This window comes from Mauremys reevesii, linkage group 4 (assembly GCF_016161935.1).
Source record: "Mauremys reevesii isolate NIE-2019 linkage group 4, ASM1616193v1, whole genome shotgun sequence".
NCBI lineage: Eukaryota > Metazoa > Chordata > Testudines > Geoemydidae > Mauremys > Mauremys reevesii.
In genome coordinates this window covers 21,789,687-21,808,367 of record NC_052626.1, presented here as the reverse complement: position 1 = coordinate 21,808,367, position 18,681 = coordinate 21,789,687, and the positions used below count along the sequence as shown (strand labels likewise).

The 18,681-nt window shown below is 40.9% G+C and overlaps 1 protein-coding gene across 9 annotated transcripts in view; it reads left to right on the top strand.

The window, feature by feature from the left end:
- TECPR2 (tectonin beta-propeller repeat containing 2) overlaps positions 1-18,681 on the top strand; it is a 67,828-nt gene that overhangs the window by 25,466 nt on the left and 23,681 nt on the right. For 6 of the 9 annotated variants that reach the window (XM_039538912.1, XM_039538916.1, XM_039538910.1 and 3 more), the window contains exons 10-16: positions 35-218; positions 2,221-2,394; positions 5,450-5,630; positions 7,184-7,325; positions 9,557-9,797; positions 12,866-12,955; positions 16,062-16,310. In XM_039538912.1, coding sequence (XP_039394846.1) covers positions 35-218; positions 2,221-2,394; positions 5,450-5,630; positions 7,184-7,325; positions 9,557-9,797; positions 12,866-12,955; positions 16,062-16,310 — 1,261 coding nt within the window. The remainder of the gene's footprint in view (positions 1-34; positions 219-2,220; positions 2,395-5,449; positions 5,631-7,183; positions 7,326-9,556; positions 9,798-12,865; positions 12,956-16,061; positions 16,311-18,681) is intronic. The other 3 variants (XM_039538919.1, XM_039538915.1, XM_039538914.1) reach the window with 1 other exon arrangement.

The following is an 18,681-nucleotide window of genomic DNA, read 5'->3' as shown; positions in this document are numbered from 1 at the left end:
ATACCTGACATTGTTCTGACTCTCCAGTTCTTAGTTTGCAGAAAGCTGGATGGGATATTCTGGCCCTGGCTATGGGATACTCAGCCTGGTTGTCTCAGAAAAGTATATTTGGTGCCTGGACTACAAAGGTAGTCTCTACTGTAGTGCTTTACCTAGTGCAGGTCTGCGGTGGCAAAAGTTTGAAGATGCTGTCCAGCAGGTGGCAGTCTCGCCTTCAGGTTGGTTAAACTGCATTTCACTTTTTGTTAACCTTTTAAAATTAAAATCTATAAATTGTGTGCAAATTACGCTCTTTTTCGTATAACTACATGTGGCGTGTATTCCCTCTCATCCCAGTACTTTGTGTATCAATGTTTATAGTAGTCATTGAGGGTTGCTCTGCTGTCTGTAATCTGACTTGTTTTACAAAACACACACGACCAAGTTCCCCAATTCACTTGCGCAAACTGTCTCTTTTAAAAGTTGTTAAAAGGCTATCTTGGCTCATGTGACTGCATTTGTGGAATATTAAAGTACTGTTTTCTAGCATAAATGGTTGTTCTCAAAATAGCAGAATATGAATTTGTTGAACAGTTTTAAATGAAGCAGCAAAGAATCCTGTGGCACCTTATAGACTAACAGATGTTTTGCAGCATGAGCTTTCGTGGGTGAATACCCACTTCTTCGGATGTTGCAAAACATCTGTTAGTCTATAAGGTGCCACAGGATTCTTTGCTGCTTCTACAGAACCAGACTAACACGGCTACCCCTCTGATACTTAAGTTTTAAATGATGCATTATTGAATCTTTTTTAATTTGAGATTTTCATTTTATAGTTAAATTGTGAAATAATAGAGGTTATTTTCTGAACAAAACATCACGTTTTATTAGAAAAATACCTACTCCTAAATAAGACTTTCTAATTAAAATGTAGCTTTAATATAAAAATGAACTTACCCACCCCCCTTCTCTCTCCACCCTTCCGCCCCTCCCGCAGCACACACATTGTTACATTGTCACTGACTTTTTTAAAATTTATTTTTGGTGGCCTGGGAATGAAAGTTGAGGTGGTGGGAGGGAACAGGTTTTGGATGTGGACTTGTACCCTGTTCACCTTTCCAGATTGCTCCTGTGCTGGTATGATTGTAAGCAGGTTTCTCAACCATTTTCTCATTCTAGTCTCCCATAGCATGATTTCTTTTCTGTCTCTTGCCACTTAAAGCAGCTGATAACCTTACTGCCCTGTCTAAAGGATAGGAAGAAGTACTTCTTCAGTTTTTCGTTAAATTGTCACATTTGGTCAGTGACTGAACCCTGATGGGGATATGATAGCATTTATAAGAGTATGTAAACAGACCAAAGATGAGAAAATGCAATTCTGGGTATTGTACTTTCCTGTTCTGTGTAAAGGCTATTAATGTATCAGTATGCAGCTCTGATTGCCATTTGAACTCACAAGCATGCCATATTTAGATTTTGAATTCCATTACACTGCTCTGTTACCTTTTTATGATAGGACTGTTTACAAAGCAAAATTTGGGCCAGATTTTGAAAACTAGCCCCTGAAATTGCATCTGTAAATTCTGTCTGTTTGTACCACTGACCTCTGCTCTGTGGAATGTCACACCTGTTGAAGTATTTGACTGTCACTCACCAGTGGCTGACCTACAGAGATTATAAACTTTAACCTTACTACTGCTAATGAGCTAATAGAGAATATACATGTTACAGAAATTTGCCTTGTGCTGCATATATGACATTATTTTTTAACCTGACAACTGTGATTAGCCATGGGATTAGTGTGTGTGTGTGTGTGTGTGTGTGTGTGTGCGTCTGTAGAAGTAGCAGGTGTGTTTCAGAAACTAGCATTGGGGCCATCTGTAAATTTGGCCTTTTAATTTTTGTTTCATTTGGCACTGGATGCTGTGTGTTTTGATATTTTGAAAATAACCATGACTAGAGAGTGAATGGGTTGAAAACATTTTTCAGTAACATCTAGTCTGTGGCAATATATATGGTTCAGCAACTCTCTGTAAAGCTGGTAACTGTTGTCTCCCTTTTAAAACATTTTAAAAAGGTAATGTTATGCAAGATTAATAAGTTTACTAAATTTCGCATTTTTCTGTTAACTTGGCTGGCATTAATCTTTTCTGTTAATCATTTTGTTGTGTATACAGTAGACCAGATGTCTCTAAAGTTACAATCAATATTTGGTATCACCCACCATTCATTTTTATACAGGGGCTCTTCTCTGGAAGATTGAACAGAAAACTAACAAAGCATTTGCCTGTGGAAAAGTAACCATAAAAGGAAAGCGCCACTGGTATGAGGCTTTACCTCAGACAGTATTTGTAGCTTTAAGTGATGACACTGCCTGGATTATCAGAACTAATGGAGATCTGTATCTGCAAACAGGTATTTAAACTGTTGCCTTACAGTTTTTGTAAATGAGACTCAGAAGTGTGTAAATCTGTCAAATCATCATGATTTGGTTTAAGCCATGTTCCGAATCCAGAATAAAACTGTTACTTATTCATGGCAGAGTAATCCTTTATCTTGGGAATCAGTTATGAGATGTTATAATACAAGCCAGGGAAAGGTTAGTTGTATTACCATAGCAACTAGCCCAAATCGTGGCCAGCACTCCATTGTGCTAGATGCTGTACAAATACAGAACAAAAAACCTGATCCCTGCCCTCAGTATTATATAATCTGAGTATAAGATGAGACAGTAGATGGATACAGACAGGAGCACAAAGCAACAATGCGACACCATGTTGGTCAGCATGATAGGCTGGGGTCTAGCACTCTAACCATTGCCAGGCTTTTTGTAGGCATCAATGTAAAGGAGGGTTTTAAGCACGGTTGTGAATGTAAGTAGCGAGGTGGTTTTGCAGATGTTTTGTGGGGAGCTTCTCCCAAGCATGAGAGAGAACAAGGAAGAAAGCATGCAGATGTTTGAAAATTTAATGAATGGGCGATTGGAGGTGAGAGATGACCTCTCAGTAGTAAATGAGAGATAATAGGTGGGATGGGGATAGGCTGTCCGGGTCTTTGAAATTAAAGACAAGGAGTTTGTTTGATCTGATCGAGAAGGGAACCGGAAGAGGGATGCAAAGAGAAGGGTGAAATGGTCAAAGTGATGGCCTAGGAAAATGATTTTTTGCAAAAGCATTCTGAATGGATATGAGTGGGGCAAGACTGCATTGTCAAGCCCAGAGATAAGGATATTGCAGTAATCAAGATGTGGTGATGAGACCCTGGACAAGAGTTTTAGCTCTGTGGATGGAAAGGAAGGGCCCTATACAGAAAGAATAGCAAGATTTAGACACAGCCTGAATTTGAGAACCTAGAGGGAGGTTCAAGATGAAGGTGACATGCAGGTTATGGGCTTGAGTGACTGGAAGGATAGTGGGGTTGTCCACAGAGATTGGGGATGGGGGGTTGCAATAGGGAGGTGACTAAGAGCTCTATTTTAGCCATGTTGAGCTTGGCCTGATGGCTAGAAATCCACAGGAGAGGTCAGAAAGAGGCCTGTATTTTCATTTGTACATAAGGAGACAGGCTTGGAATAGAGAGGTGGTGGCTGAATTTGTATTTACGCGTGAGATTACAAACCATCTCTGCATAGACAAGGGAGAGCAAGGACAGAGTCCTGTGGAACAACCACAGAAAGTTGGAGGGGGGATGAGGAGGGCCCTTGAAAGGACACTCTGAAGAAGTTATTCAAGAGTTAGAAGGGGAACCAGAAGAGGGCAGAGTCATGGAAGCCTGGGGTGAGGGTGGAACGACAAGGCAGAATTGCGATAGCCATTTGGAAATCTTGTCTTGCACTTAAAATTGGTCATATTCTTTGTTCAGTTTTCTCATGTATATCTAATATGTATGTGTAATAAAAAAAAACATGTATACATTCTTTGTAATTGCTCAACTTGAGGAAACTTAAATATCCAGCATTTTTTTTCAAGGATAGCCTCCTTTTAAATGATTTTGCTAACTAGTCAGCCCCATTAGCAATTTAAAGCAACTTGCCCAGGACCATGCACTGCTATTCAGCAGTGAGAGTGATGGTAGCAAATGAGTTTGGTTCCACACATGGAGAGCTATGTGGAGTTTTTAATCGGTTTTTTCCTCTCCTGCTGGGTGGTGGTTTAACAGCTTGCGTTCTACCATTTGTGGATTTCATAGATAGACTTAGATGCCCAAGTAAATCCTCCAGTGTGTGTCTCTTTTAACACAAGGCAACCAGGAAGAAAGACAGTAATGGTGGGGTGAGAACAATCCCGTCAGTACCTCCAGCATCCCATCTAACAGTTGCACCAGGAACTTGTGTCCCAAAGTTAGAAGCTGAATACTATAACTTCCTTTTTGGTATCCTCTAGGATATGTCCACACTACCCGCCGGATCGGTGGGTAGCGATCGATGTATTGGGGATCGATTTTATCGCATCTAGACAAGACGCAATAAATCGATCCCTGAATGCGCTCCCCGTCGACTCCAGAACTCCACCAGGGCAAGAGGCGGAAGCGAAGTCGACGGGAGCCGCGGCCGTCGATCCTGCACCGTGAGGGTGGGAGGTAAGTCGATCTAAGATGCATCGAATTCAGCTACGCTATTCTCGTAGCTGAAGTTGTGTATCTTAGATCGATTTTCCCCCCCCCCCCCCAAGTGTAGACCAGGCCCTAGACTGATGATCGTCAGCTACCTCTTGCTTCATTAGCATGAGAACTTGAGAAAAAGCTAATTCTCTCTTGAGCTTTTCTTTCACAGACATGAAAATCCAATTTGTATATAGTTCTGGACAGGATGATGTGCAATTTGGAAGAATGGATATATCTAAATGTGTACAATAATTGTCTAACGTCTTTTGATATTACAAGAGTTTTCACCTGTTGAATCATTCCAAGTCACTTCTAGTCTGTTTATTGATGAACATCTTTTAAATGTCAGAGGGGTAGCCGTGTTAGTCTGGATCTGTAAAAGCAGCAAAGAATCCTGTGGCACCTTATAGACTAACAGACGTTTTGCAGCATGAGCTTTCGTGGGTGAATACATTCGACAAAGTGGGTATTCACCCACGAAAGCTCATGCTGCAAAACGTCTGTTAGTCTATAAGGTGCCACAGGATTCTTTGCTGCTTTTATCTTTTAAATGGAGATTCCTGATACTGCCACTCGGAGGAGGGAAGGAGAGGAAATTGCAGAATGAGAATGGTGGGCTCTCCATGAAGTTACTAAACTGAAAATGTTTGAGTTATATATTCTAGCTTGATGTACAATGTTTAGTTTGTTAAAGTATAAACTGAACATTTCTACACTAAATGTTAAGTCTGTGGAGAATACAGTAAAGTGAATATACAAGAAAATGTTAACATGCTCATTGAATTTTTCCCTTTGTGCTCTAACTTACCTGATTTGACAACACCACTTAATTACAACAGCCACACTTTCTCTTTTGTTTTGTTTCCAGGCCTGAGTGTGGATCGGCCATGTGCCAGAGCAGTAAAGGTTGATTGTATGTATCCATTATCTCAAGTTACATCCAGAAACAATGTAGTGTGGGCACTGACTGAGCAGCGGGCACTTCTCTATCGAGAGGGAGTGAGCAGCTTCTGTCCTGAAGGAGAACAATGGAAGTGTGATCTTGTCAGGTAATTGGGCAGTGTTTAATCAGAATGACAGAAAAGGTTGCTTTCATTCATGGGTATTTCATCTTACAGTAATTGAACCACTTACCTCTTGCTTATAAAGTTTTTTGCATCCAAATTGTAATCCTCATATTACCTTATCCCTTATCAGTGCATCTTGTTACATCACACTTTTAATCAGTCAGTGAGCAAAGAAGGACACTATTTGGAAGACATTTATTGGTCATGAATGGGGAATGTTTAACAGAATTGTGTATGGGAGGGAAAACAGTGGAAGATTCCTTGAAATGTGAATTAATGAAATAGGCCTTTTTTATACTAAATACTGTTTAGTTCTTTCATTTGTGCTATAATGGTGCTCCCATTATTTAAATTGGATCTCCATATATTAAATATTTGATTTTTCAAGAATACATGTATATATTTACAGTTGACTTTGTCAGTCAGTCACGAGATTAGAAGTTGCACTGGATATCTCACCCTCAAATTCACCTCGGATACACTGGGAAGTATATTTTACTTCTGTAGCCAGTTTCACCAGAATTCCTTCTTTTTAGCTTTATCAGCAACAGACCAGTTTGTTCTGCCTTCCTGATCCAGAGAGTAGTTACATCCTATATTATCTTGTAAAATGTAGGGAAATGTGTCCATTCTTGCATAAATCAATGCCATTTCTTTCCCAATAGGTAATTACTTTAACATTAGCCTTTAACCTGATCCTTGTATTTGGTTGTGGGGTTTTTTTTTTTTTTGAAGATTTGAGGGAGGGGGACTAATGTTCAAATCTGCAACTTGCATCTAATTATTACATCGAAGAAAGTTGAATCTCTTCTACGTAAATACACAAGATTGACTCATAAACCAGATATCCTGCATGTTCTTAGACTTGACTGAGACTGTTTAGGACTATTCAAATCAATGCAAATTGAGATTTCTGAGCTATTCTGGAAGGCATGTTGGAAGTGACTATCAGAATAGGATTGCCAACTTAACTTTTTCTATTTTAAAAATACTGTTTATAGTGATAAGTTTTCTCTGAGTTTAGACGTGATTGTTTCATACAGGAAGCTTTTGTAATCAAGGTCAGCTTCTGTCCTTATTGTATAGTCACAACCAGTTCAAGATTATGCTGTCTGTGCTCTTAATGTTCTAGTCACAAGGAGAGAGACAAAATCAAAACAAAACAAACAAAGCTTGTGACATTACATTTTTAAAGTTTTTGCAGGAAGTCGATAGCTACTATTTTTTATCATTTCTGTACTGTTATGTGCTGAATTCTTCAGCACTGGTCCATTATGATCTTTGTAGTCTTGATATTCACATAAAACAACTCCCAGAGGCTTATCTTGCTTTCTGAATTATACTCGGAAGAAGATATCTAATACATTTTAAGTTACTAGATAAATATGGAGATGTGTCCAAAGATGTGTTTTATTTTACACGTTGGTAGTACCATATGAAGAACTTCTTTTCCACTCTAGTTTCTTATTCATTTTGAAGGTTTTAAGGAAGATTTTAATGTGTTATGTATTTTAAAATGTGTTTTGCATTTGCAGTGAAATGCAAGCTTTGGAACCAGTGTGCATAACTCTTGGAGACCAACAGACATTATGGGCTTTGGACATACATGGAAATCTATGGTTCAGAACTGGTGTAGTTTCAAAGAAACCGCAAGGAGATGATGACCATTGGTGGCAAGTATGTACTCCTTATTCAGCTTTCAGTAAAGTCCACCATTCCATCGTTGTGATATTTTCTTGTAGGGATCCCAACCTAAAAATATCAAGAAATAATTGCTTGGAGGCTTACAAGCATTATTAATACACCTGTAATGGAACCACCAGACTGTGGGTGCTGAGGCCCCTTTTAAATCTGTTCCCCGAAAGGCGTTGTTAAAATTCCAGTATCAGCCAGAGGAAAAATAAAACCAGTGACAGGACAGTTTCCTTTAGCCAAATTAATAATAATAATAATAATAATTAATAATGCAGGGAGGCTGCTTTTCACCTAATCCAACTATTTCCAAACCACACAGGGCTGCTTCCTTCAGCCACTGGCACTAGAAAAGGTTCTGAAAAGGGCAACTAAAATGATTAGGGGTTTGGAGAGGGTCCCATATGAGGAAAGATTAAAGAGGCTAGGACTCTTCAGCTTGGAAAAGAGGAGACTAAGGAGGGATATGATAGAGGTATATAAAATCATGAGTGATGTGGAGAAAGTGGATAAGGAAAAGTTATTTACTTATTCCCATAATACAAGAACTAGGGGTCACCAAATGAAATTAATAGGCAGCAGGTTTAAAACAAATAAAAGGAAGTTCTTCTTCACGCAGTGCACAGTCAACTTGTGGAACTCCTTACCTGAGGAGGTTGTGAAGGCTAGGACTATAACAGCATTTAAAAGGGAACTGGATAAATTCATGGTGGTTAAGTCCATGGATGGGTAAGGAATGGTGTCCCTAGCCTCTGTTCGTCAGAGGATGGAGATGGATGGCAGGAGAGAGATCACTTGATCATTGCCTGTTAGGTTCACTCCCTCTGGGGCACCTGGCATTGGCCACTGTCGGTAGACAGGATACTGGGCAAATGGACCTTTGGTCTGACCCGGTACGGCCTTTCTTATGTACTTGAAATAGATAAAAATATTAAGAAATTTTGGGCAGGTGTTTGTTTTTGGTTAGTTGGGTTTTTGTTTTATTTATATAGGAAGCTGTTATCTGTTATGTGGTTCTGGTTTATAATCAAGGCTCCTAAAACTTAAATCCATCAAAACTCAAGAAGACTCAAACTTGTTTCTTCACTCACTCAGTAGAGAGGTTCCTGAGGTTCACTCAGGAACATTGTTCCTGAGACTCCTGAACCCTATTCAAAAGGCAGATGAGGCATCTTTTTATCATAAGCGTAGTTTGACTTTTGTATTTGGGGTGGCAAGGTGATGGGGGAGTGTGGCTTGGTGGGGGATCGAGGTGTGTGGGGAGGCGGGCCTCAATGGGGTATCCAGGTGTGGTGGGTGAGGCTAAATGGGGTAGTGATTCAAGTGTGTGGGAGGGGCTTGACAGGGGAGTCTGGGCATGAGGGGCTCAGTGGAGGAAGTTCTGTGCGTGTGTGTGTGTGGGGAGAGGTCTGAATGCAAAGGGATTGGGCAGATTGGGGGGGAGGGGCAGCTCCCTATACAGTGCCTCCCTCCCCAACACACTCCCCTCCTCCCCCAAATGGCTGAAGAGTGATTAGGGACAGGAACTGGGGGAGGGGTGCAGAGCTTCCTGCAGCCAGGGAGGTTTCTGGGGATGAATCTGACCTGGCCTCAGCTATTCCAGGGGAAGAGGAAGTTCTGTTTCTCTTCTCCCCCATGCCCACCCCCAGCAGCTGAGCCAGATGCAGAGTTCCAATTCCCCCAGGAGTAATTCACTCTGTCACTCAACTGGGCTGTACACTGCACAGATGGTTGGGAAGCAGTTCAGCTGCCTGGCTCTCTTGGGTCACTGCTTTCTTGCCCTCCCCTTACACTGATCATGAGGGGGAAACTGACCTGCTAGCAGGGAACAACTGGCTTCCCCCAAACATTCCTCCTCGGCCCCCTAGGGTGCTGAAGGGGAAGGGGCTGAGCACCAACACCAGGCGTTCTGTGCCTGCTGGTCAGTTTCTCCACGTGGACTCTGTGGTGAGTCAGGGGAGCTGCTCCCTGCCCTCTCTTTACGTAGCCTATGTGGGCAAACTCCTCGACCAGCACAGAATGCCTTAAGTCACTGCTCTTTCCCCCAGCACGTTCCTCTGCGGGGAATGAAGTGGAGCCTAGGGCAAAATATGGGCGCTCTCCTCCCCTCCACCCCCCATCACCTCTGCAACGTATCTAGTTTGCCATGCTTTTTATGGAAGGTCCTTTAACTCATCCCTAGTTTAACTGATTACCCAAAACATTTTTTTTTCCAGGTAAGCATTACCGATTACGTCGTGTTTGACCAGTGCAGCCTCTTCCAGACAATAATCCATGCAACACACACAGTGGCAACAGCAGCCCAGGCTCCAGTAGAGAAAGTGGCGGAGAAACTTCGAATGGCATTTTGGTCACAGCAGCTTCAATGTCAGCCAAGCCTTCTTGGAGTCAACAGTAGTGGCGTCTGGATCTCTTCAGGCAAAAATGAGTTCCATGTAGCAAAGGGAAGTCTAATAGGTTGGTGCATTTTTACACCTGTTGGTTCTTTAAAAATCAAAGAAACTAACTAGCGCATCCACTCTGCGCCCCCTACCATTCCCCTAGCCTACCCATGGTAAAATTCAGCCACAGCAAATTAAAGAGCAAGTTGCAAAAGCTTTTGTTTCTTAAACTAGAGTGGGAGCGCAGACAGTATTGCGGGATGCTGTCTTAAAAGGACAATTACTCAAACCAAATGTTAAAAGTAGTACTGTGAAGAAGGCAAGTTTGGGAGCCTGTTGCTCAGAGCTTGTTATGCTTTCCAAAAAGTAGGTCATATTGCTTCTTTCAGTGCATGCATCCAAATCTTGAATTAAAGAGAGTTACATACCGATATCACACAACCATGCAGTATAGCACTAGCACAATGGAGTCTCGGTCCATAACTAGGGCTACTAGGTGCTATGGTACCTATGTATGGTGCTGTAGACATAATAATAATAATTATAATAATAATATAGTGATCACTTTGGGAAATGTGTCTAGGACAATGAGCCATGTATTACTGCTTATGCTCTGATGAGAGAACATGCTGAACACTAAACAAGACACTTAATGACTTTAGCCTGGCTGATGAATGTTATAGCTCATGACTGATTTTGGTCCACTGCCAGAAGCCTCTAACCTTTGTGTTCTCATCTTACACAATCCTGGCTTCATCTGCAGGCCTAGGTGCCTTTTCACCCTTGTCTTCAAGCCATTCTGATTTGTTCTGTCAATGTAAGTAGACTTTCCCTCTTGGAGGAACCAGGTGAAGAGTCCTGCTCAAACAGTCATTTTCAAGAGGATTTCCCTAGACTTGTTGGAGGCTGTTTAGAGCTGTATTCTTTCTCAGTCCTTTCGTGAGAGATGTTCCTAAAGCTTATAGGTCTAAACTTGAGTATAGAAATTATTCTTTAAGGGCTGGTCCACACTAAGAAGCGGGGTCGAACTAGGGTACGTAAATTCAGCTACATGAATAGCGTAGCTGAATTTGAAGTACCCTAGTTCGAACTACTCACCCGTCCAGATGCCGCGGAATCGAAGTCCGCGGCTCCAAGGTCGACTCCGCCACCGCCATTTGCAGTGGTGGAGTACCGGAGTCGACCGCGGCGCTTCCGGAGTTCGAACTATCGCATCCAGATTAGACGCGATAGTTCGAACTCCGAGAAGTCGAACTCACCGCGTCGACGCGGCTGGTAAGTGTAGACTAGCCCTTATTCTACCAAAAAAGTTTATTGATGGCCTCTTGATAGCAGCATAGTAGCCAAAAAATGCCAGATTAGACACTCCTGTAGGATTCTCTCTAATTAGATGACATGAACGATTATGTAGTACTGTACCCAGTATTTACACATGGAATCTGTCAAAAAAGACTCCTGTTCCTTCTCTCTGAGTATGTGATTAGATTAGATTAAGATTTAAGAGTAGATTTCATGATTACTCAAACACTAAACTAGATAGAAGTGCTTGACATGTATTTAAACAAGCCTAAGAAAAGATTTGCAGAAAACTGATGCCGGAAAGCTTATTGATTGACATCTAAGCCATCTGAAGAGCTCTCTGCAGGTTGTGCAGATGTTTTTCTTTTAGATTTGTTTGACTTGTGGGGTTGCTAGTATTTTATAGCAACGACTTTAAAGAGGAAACATCTGCCTGGAATTGTATTTGTCTAATAAAAAAAGAATAGTGTCTTCCCAACAAAGTGTGACTTTATTTGCTCTGCAGATCTTTCAATTTGTGAATGGTACCCAGTCAGTCCAGTTTAGGTGAGATTTGGCCATAAATGCAAGAAGTTAACATTGTTTTTGTCATTTAAGTGGGAATGGGCAACATACTGGATTTTGCATTTCAGAAGACTAATAAATGACTGGCATTGCTGATCACTAAGGCTCTGATTCTGGCACACAGGTCGTGGAAGTCACACATTCTGTGACTTTCTGCGACCTTTGTGACTTCCGCAGCAGCCAATGCAGCTGACCCCAGGATCACCTGAGTAGCTAGTCCCAGGGCCAGCGACGTCTGGGGCTGTTGGAGCAGCCCTGGGGCAAGCCGCACTGGCTACTGCTTGGACAGCCCTGGGCACCCGAGCATTGGGCCGCCAGGGGCAGTCAGCCCCTGCCATTGGAGCAAGGGCCCTCCAGAGCAGTGGGGCCCCAGGAGCAGAGATTTAGTTATGAGTGTTTATAGTAAAGGTCATGGACAGGTCACAGGCTGTGAATTTTTGTTTTTTGCCCATGATGTGTCCATGACTTTTACTTAAAATACCCATGACTAAATCTTAGCCTTGCACAACTATAATTAATTTACATGATCAGTATCCCTAGAAGGGCAGAAGGTTGCAAGCAACAAACGTGGCATTTGATGGGAAAGAACATCCTTCTCGCTTTTGTCTGTTTAGATTTACAAAGGTCACAAAGTCTTTTGCTGAAGAGTCAGCACAATCTTCAGCTGTAAGTATTGGGTCAAAACTGCCGCTAGTGCTTAGAACAAAAGGTGACCTAACAGATCATTTCATATAAGCTTGCAACAAAGAGGAACCTCCTGAGAAGGGCTGAGAAGCAGCAGATATAATCTTTGCACTAGATTTTAGTTCTGTTTTGGGTTTTAGATTTCATTACTGCTTAGTGTAATTCACAAATGTAAACAGTTGCCAAATGTTTCAACATTGAACCTGAAAGAATCCCTGTTGCCATGACTTGTTCATTTATGTGCTGATTTGGTGTTCATCCATGATGATGTAACAAACTGTCTAGTGACATAAATGCACTAAAATAATGAAAAATGATGTGTTTGGTTTTTTTAACAAGAAAACAGTCTTTCAAACTTATGAGCATGAACTGGTGGGAAACATGGGGATTCTTCAATCATAATAAATAGTCATTTGGCTTTATAATGTTTTTTGGCCATGGCAATATTGGATATTGATTAGAACAAATAAATGTAATAGTTGATTATATCAGAAATCCTCAGATCTTTTAAAAAAAATTCCAAGAAAAGAATGTCATAACATTAAAGTTGCAAAGTGTGTGATTCATGGTAATCATTGTTTTTCCTTTATTTTTCAGGAACATATTGGAATAATATTGTGCCTCGAGGTACTGTTTCTGCCACAAAATGGGCTTTTGTGTTAGCTTCCACAGCTCCAACTAAAGAAGGTATGTGAATTTTCAGTATAAGCTTATACCGTAATTTAACTGACTTCATGCATTAGAGTTGATAGCTGAAATGATGCTAACAGGTTCCATAATGCTGAACTAGTCCAGAGTTTTTGTCTATTAGGTGTGCAGAAATCCCATATTTTTTGAACAAGTTAGAATTTCCTACTGTTTAAGTTACTGGAGATAAAACCGTGGTGGGACTGCAGTGGAATGGCCTTTGAGTACGGTGTGTTGCTTTTTTGAGCATCCTTACTGGCTCATGCAAGGAATAATGTGTTTAGTGTCTTTCTTTTTTGAAGCTACATAGCCTTCATTTGGAGGGGTGCTGAGCCAGAAAATGTGGAGGGAAAAACAAATATAGCTTTAACGGATGTGGTGTGCATAGATGCTAAGGAGTTGGTGGGATCAGTAGGTCTGCCACCAAAGATCGGGGGGAAGAAGAGGGGAGGAAGGGGGAGTGGAGCCTTTGTAATCCACATTTTCTCATGAACAATTTGCATTTTACTGTACTTGTTCTTATGCTAATTCTGGCCTGCAATACCATATTCTGTATTGGGTTTCTAATCTGTGCACTTGCTGCTAATGATGACCGGTGCTAGGGAAGTCTATTAATTTAAAGCAGCACTACCCAGTTAGAGGGAAAGAGGCTAGGCAGCCTAACCTCTTAGGTTACTGGAGTCAGTAAAGCTCTCCAGTGGGTGAACTGACACTCCCTTCAGCTTTTGCCATCATCATCGGAAGACTGCAGCACAGCATAAAAAATAAAATAGCGTGGTTTCTTTAAAGTATTTATATACTTTTCACCACAGCATCACAGATATAAACTGAGCCGCACAATATTCCTGTGAGAAATATTATCCCTATTTTACAGAAGGAGAAACTGAGAGAGAGAATAACTTGCCCAAAATCAATCAAGATCATGTATTCAGAACTGGAAATGGAACTCAGATTTCCTGATTCTAGGTCCAGTGCCTTAACCACATCCATTCTTCTCTGTCTCTGGGACTGAAAAAAATTATTCTATTTTCTTTTAAAAACATAATGTAACTTCTCTAAAAATATATAAACCTTCCCTTAGTTGCATACGTTTTGAAAGTAATCTGTCCAGTATATTGTTAGGCAGGTGGGTGGATTCATGTTAAGAAAACACTTCTGAAATATTTAAGGTGCTTAAGGCCTTGTCTGTAGTTGCCCCAGTTTCTGCCATTCATGACCAGCCACCAGTAGACAAAGTAAGCTGTAATTTGCAGTTTACTGTGTTTCAAGCAGAAAACTGCCATGGTACAAATTTGTGGGTTTTTTTTTTTTTCAAGTGATGCCCCAGAGGTACTCCACTTCAAATGTTGGTGCATCTCTGTGCCTTTGATTGGAGAATTTCGGCATGCACGATCCCCGTCGTATGGCACCATTGGCACCTCATCTAGCGTGCACACAACCTGACCCCCCTCAGTTCCTTTTCGACCATCCTGAGATGGTGTTCCCAGCAGTGACACAAAGTTAGCTCATTTAGCGTTAAAATAGTTTACTAGCATAGTTTTAGCTTAGCAGTTTGGTTACTTAACCTTATACTCTTAGCAAGAAATTTGAGGGCTTGGTCAAGGATCTGAACGAACTTCCCCACTCTACAGTGCTGATGACACTATCCAGCTTCTATTTCAGGGACTGTCTTACTCGACGTGGTCTTCCATCACCACCAACAAGTGGGCCCTAGAAATCATACACATGGGCTACTTGATTCCCTTTACTTCCCTTCCTCCGTGTCCCTCTTCAGGGATCCTTCTCATGAGCACCTTCTGTGACAAGAAGTAAACTGTCTTCTACACTTACGTGCTGTGGAAAAAGTTCCTCCACAACACAGGGAAGGGTTTTTACTCCCATTACTTCTTCACCCAAAAGAAAAATGGAGGATGGAGGCCCATCCGCAATACCACAGATTTTTATTGGCTTCCACCAGCCTTGGTTAACAACTGGCATAGTGACTCCCCAGCCCCAACTTCCCAGAAACATATGTTCTGAAATGTCCAGCCCTGTCCTGGAACAATCAGAGGGATATTAAGGTCCATTGTCCCATTAAGGAGTCAATATTCAAGAGTTTTCTGCTTTAACTGGAGTTACCAAATGGTTCAGTTTAAATACAGCACTGGATTGGTTTAGAGTTAAAATAACACAAGTTTATTAATGAAAGCAGGTAGGATTTTAAGTGTATTCATGTATATGAGATAGTTAGAAATGGTTACCAGCAAATAAAAGTGAAAACCTGCATCTAAAAGTCTAAAACGTAATCTAGCATGTTTTGGTTCAAGGCTTTGTTTAAGATGGCCTCCTTCACCCAGAGTCTTCCAGCAAGATGGTGACTGACCCACTCCTTGGTCAGGATCACTCCCAGAGGCCCAAAGGTGTGCCTTTGTTGTCTTGGGTGAAAGAGAGAACCTGGTTTTCTGCCACTTTCTTTTATAGTCCAATGAATGTTTGAAATGGATTATTCTCAAGGTTACCCCTCAAAGTAAAGTTTATCCAAACAGTGAGGAAGGCAGCATGCAGTCTGGTGGTGAAGGCTCTGTGCTCTTTGGTCTCCCACTTGTTTGCTAAAATGCAAATTATTCTGTTTCCTACCATCTCCTCCTCCTGCTTTTCTTGAGGACCTGTTTACTACTTGTATGTAAATTGAGGTGTTAGGATAGACCTGTTTAGCACCTTTTGCTTAGGCAAGACTCGGGTTTTGAACAAGTGCTAATGTCGTACAGGGGAAAAACGAAAGCAGCAATGGAATTTGGGAGAAGAGATTGCAAGCAAGTAGAAGGATGACAGAAAGAAGTGGTTGCAGGAGTGTGTGTGTGTGTGGGGGGGAATATGTAAATACACTAATTTTTACTCCCAAATAAAGTGTTAAATACTCAGCACTTTGAAAATCAGGCCACTTATTTTAGATGCCTAAATCTAGGAATTTAGGTTAGAAAATCTTGACCCAAGAATACATTTCAGAAGACTGATAGTTTTGTTTTTAAATGCACTCAGCACTTAATGGTAGAGTGAAGCAACTATGTAAGTTTTCGAGAGTGGATTAGGAGTGATTTTAACAGTGTAACACACGTTCTCTCCATAGGAAGCTTTCTGTGGCTATGCCAAAACAACAAGGATCTGTTTTGTGTCAGTGATCAGAATCCCCAGTTCCATCCTTCTTCAGTTCAGCTACCGCCTGATGCTGAAATGGTGTGTTATTCAGCCTGCCAGGATGCCATATGGGGTTTGAATAAACAAGGACAGGTCTTTATCAGAACACTTTCACCAAGTTGCCCAGCTGGGATGCACTGGACAAAACTGGACCTTTCTCAGCTAGGTATGGCTTTTTGTGGTAAGCGAAAAGACTCAACTTATTTTTAAACAGATTTTTTTTAAAAAATTCTCCTGCATTTTTCATTGGCTTTGCAAATACCAATTTAAATTTAAAGATTTATTGGATTTAATAACACCTGAAAATAACTGCTGTATTAGTAAAGATGTATAATTTTCCAACTTTATAAAATGTCAGAAAAAATCCCAGGGTTTTCCAATAGCAGGCATGCTTTTAGATAGCCTTTTGCTATGAAGGTAGAATTTAAGTGTTCATTGTTCACTTGATATTTTGCAAAGGGTATTTTTTGTTTTGTTTTCATGTCTGTCTGATCTTATCAGGCAAAGCAGTCAGTACTTGGGTGGGAGCCCTTCAAGGAAAACTGTTTCAGAAAGCAGCGCTAGTGATTCAGTTGGTGATGCTCTTCTGTTCAAGTTGATACTGAACTTATGCCTCAGCATGACACTGGGGACTATGGTGCTGCTGAAATTGCTGTCTTTGGTTGGATGAGACATAAAACCGTAGTCCCTGATTGCTTGTGGTCATTAAAACGTTCTCCCAGTATGATTCTCTCCATAAGCAATGGGGTGTCCTGGTTACTTAGCAGTTTAGCCAATTTTATTCTACATGTATATTTCTTTTATAGTGTCTCTCGGTTGGCTATGTCTCTACTTCCTGTCCTAAAGTCTTTAATGTTGTGCAGTGTTCATCAGATGCCACTCTATATTGTATGCAAGTCTCCTGGAGACAAGTGAATTGATTCATGCGAAGGTGACATAATTAAGAATGAAGTCCATTCTAACATCGCTTCCAAATTGGCTCTTAACTTCACATTTCCTTTGGGATGAAATTTTCTGCATTTGGCATACGATCATAGGTTTATTTTTTTTAAAGTTGGATCAAAATCAGTTCAGTGAGTTTTAAGCTAGGCAAGCATAAGCAACAGACTTCATTTTATGTAACATAATTATATAAACAGTTAACATTTTTAATCTTTGTTTTTTCTTTTTAAAAAAAATCATAAATTATGACAGAAAAAACATTGTCCATGTTTAAAGCTTCAAGTTTTCAGCATGGAATATGACCTATTTTTTTTTAATTGGACTGACTCCCAGCTGCCAAGATGTCTTAAATTTGAATAAAGAACCGGAGTACTTGTGGCACCTTAGAGACTAACAAATTTATTTCAGCATGAGCTTTCGTGAGCTACAGCTCACTTCTTCGGATGCTGTAGCGCAGGAAAGCGCATGCTGAAATAAATTTGTTAGTCTCTAAGGTGCCACAAGTACTCCTGTTCTTTTTGTGGATACAGACTAACACGGCTGCTACTCTGAAACCTTAAATTTGAATGCCTCTCAAGCTGTTTCACATTCACTGGTTCATGAGTGAGGCCACCAACAGGCTCCCTCACTTGCATAGCAGGGCTTTGAACCTCTTTTATAATCATTATTATTATTTTCTAGCAGTTTAGGTGGTGATATTTCAATTTCATGGTTAATACCTAGCTGTTATAGCTTTTCCATTAGTAGATGTCAAGCACTTTACAAAGGAGGTGTAAGTATCACTATCCTCCTTTTACAGAAAGGGAAACTGAGGCACGGCAGTGAAGTAACTTGTCCAAGATCACCCAGCAGAGCTTGGAATAGACCTTAGGTCTCCCCACTCTGTTGTTACATACAGTAGCCCACACAGCACTTGATCCGTTCTGGTACATTTCTCACTTCTGAGATATCCAGGACTTACGTGACGCATTAGATGTAAATCATGTGGTGGTGGTGGTGGTTTATCAGGGAGGTTTGTAGTAGAAGACTCCAGACTGTACTAAGCAAATAATTCTCTAGCATGAGAAACCTGTCTTTGGGAGCCAGTGAGCAGAGAGGGCTGGAGGATGGACACTAAAATGTAAATTGGCTTATCAGCTGGGAATCATTTCAGTCATTGCTACAATATGTAAACTCTTGAAAAGACTACAGGAACTGTCATGATGGGTCAGGAGTATTTAAACTGGTATTTTTCTTTCTTCGCAAACATTGGTGGCTTCATAGAAAGTTTGATTAGTCATATCTTTACAGTGAATTATAGATGTTGTTGTAGTGTATCTTACAATAGTTGTAATCCACTATCTGTGGGTTAACTGACTCAAATCACCTTAAATATCTTCTAGTATTAATTTATATAAACAAAATTCTCAATTAGTTGATACATTATTTAAGAATTAAGACGGTGGTCTCCAACCTTTTATATGCCCAAGATCACTTTTTGAATTTAAGGGCATGTCAGGATCTACCCCGCCTTTTCCCCAAAGCCCCACCCCGCTCACTCCACTTTCACCAGGCTGAGGTAGGGGGGTGAGGTTCGGGCGGGGATGTGGGCTCTGGCCTGCGGCCGAGAG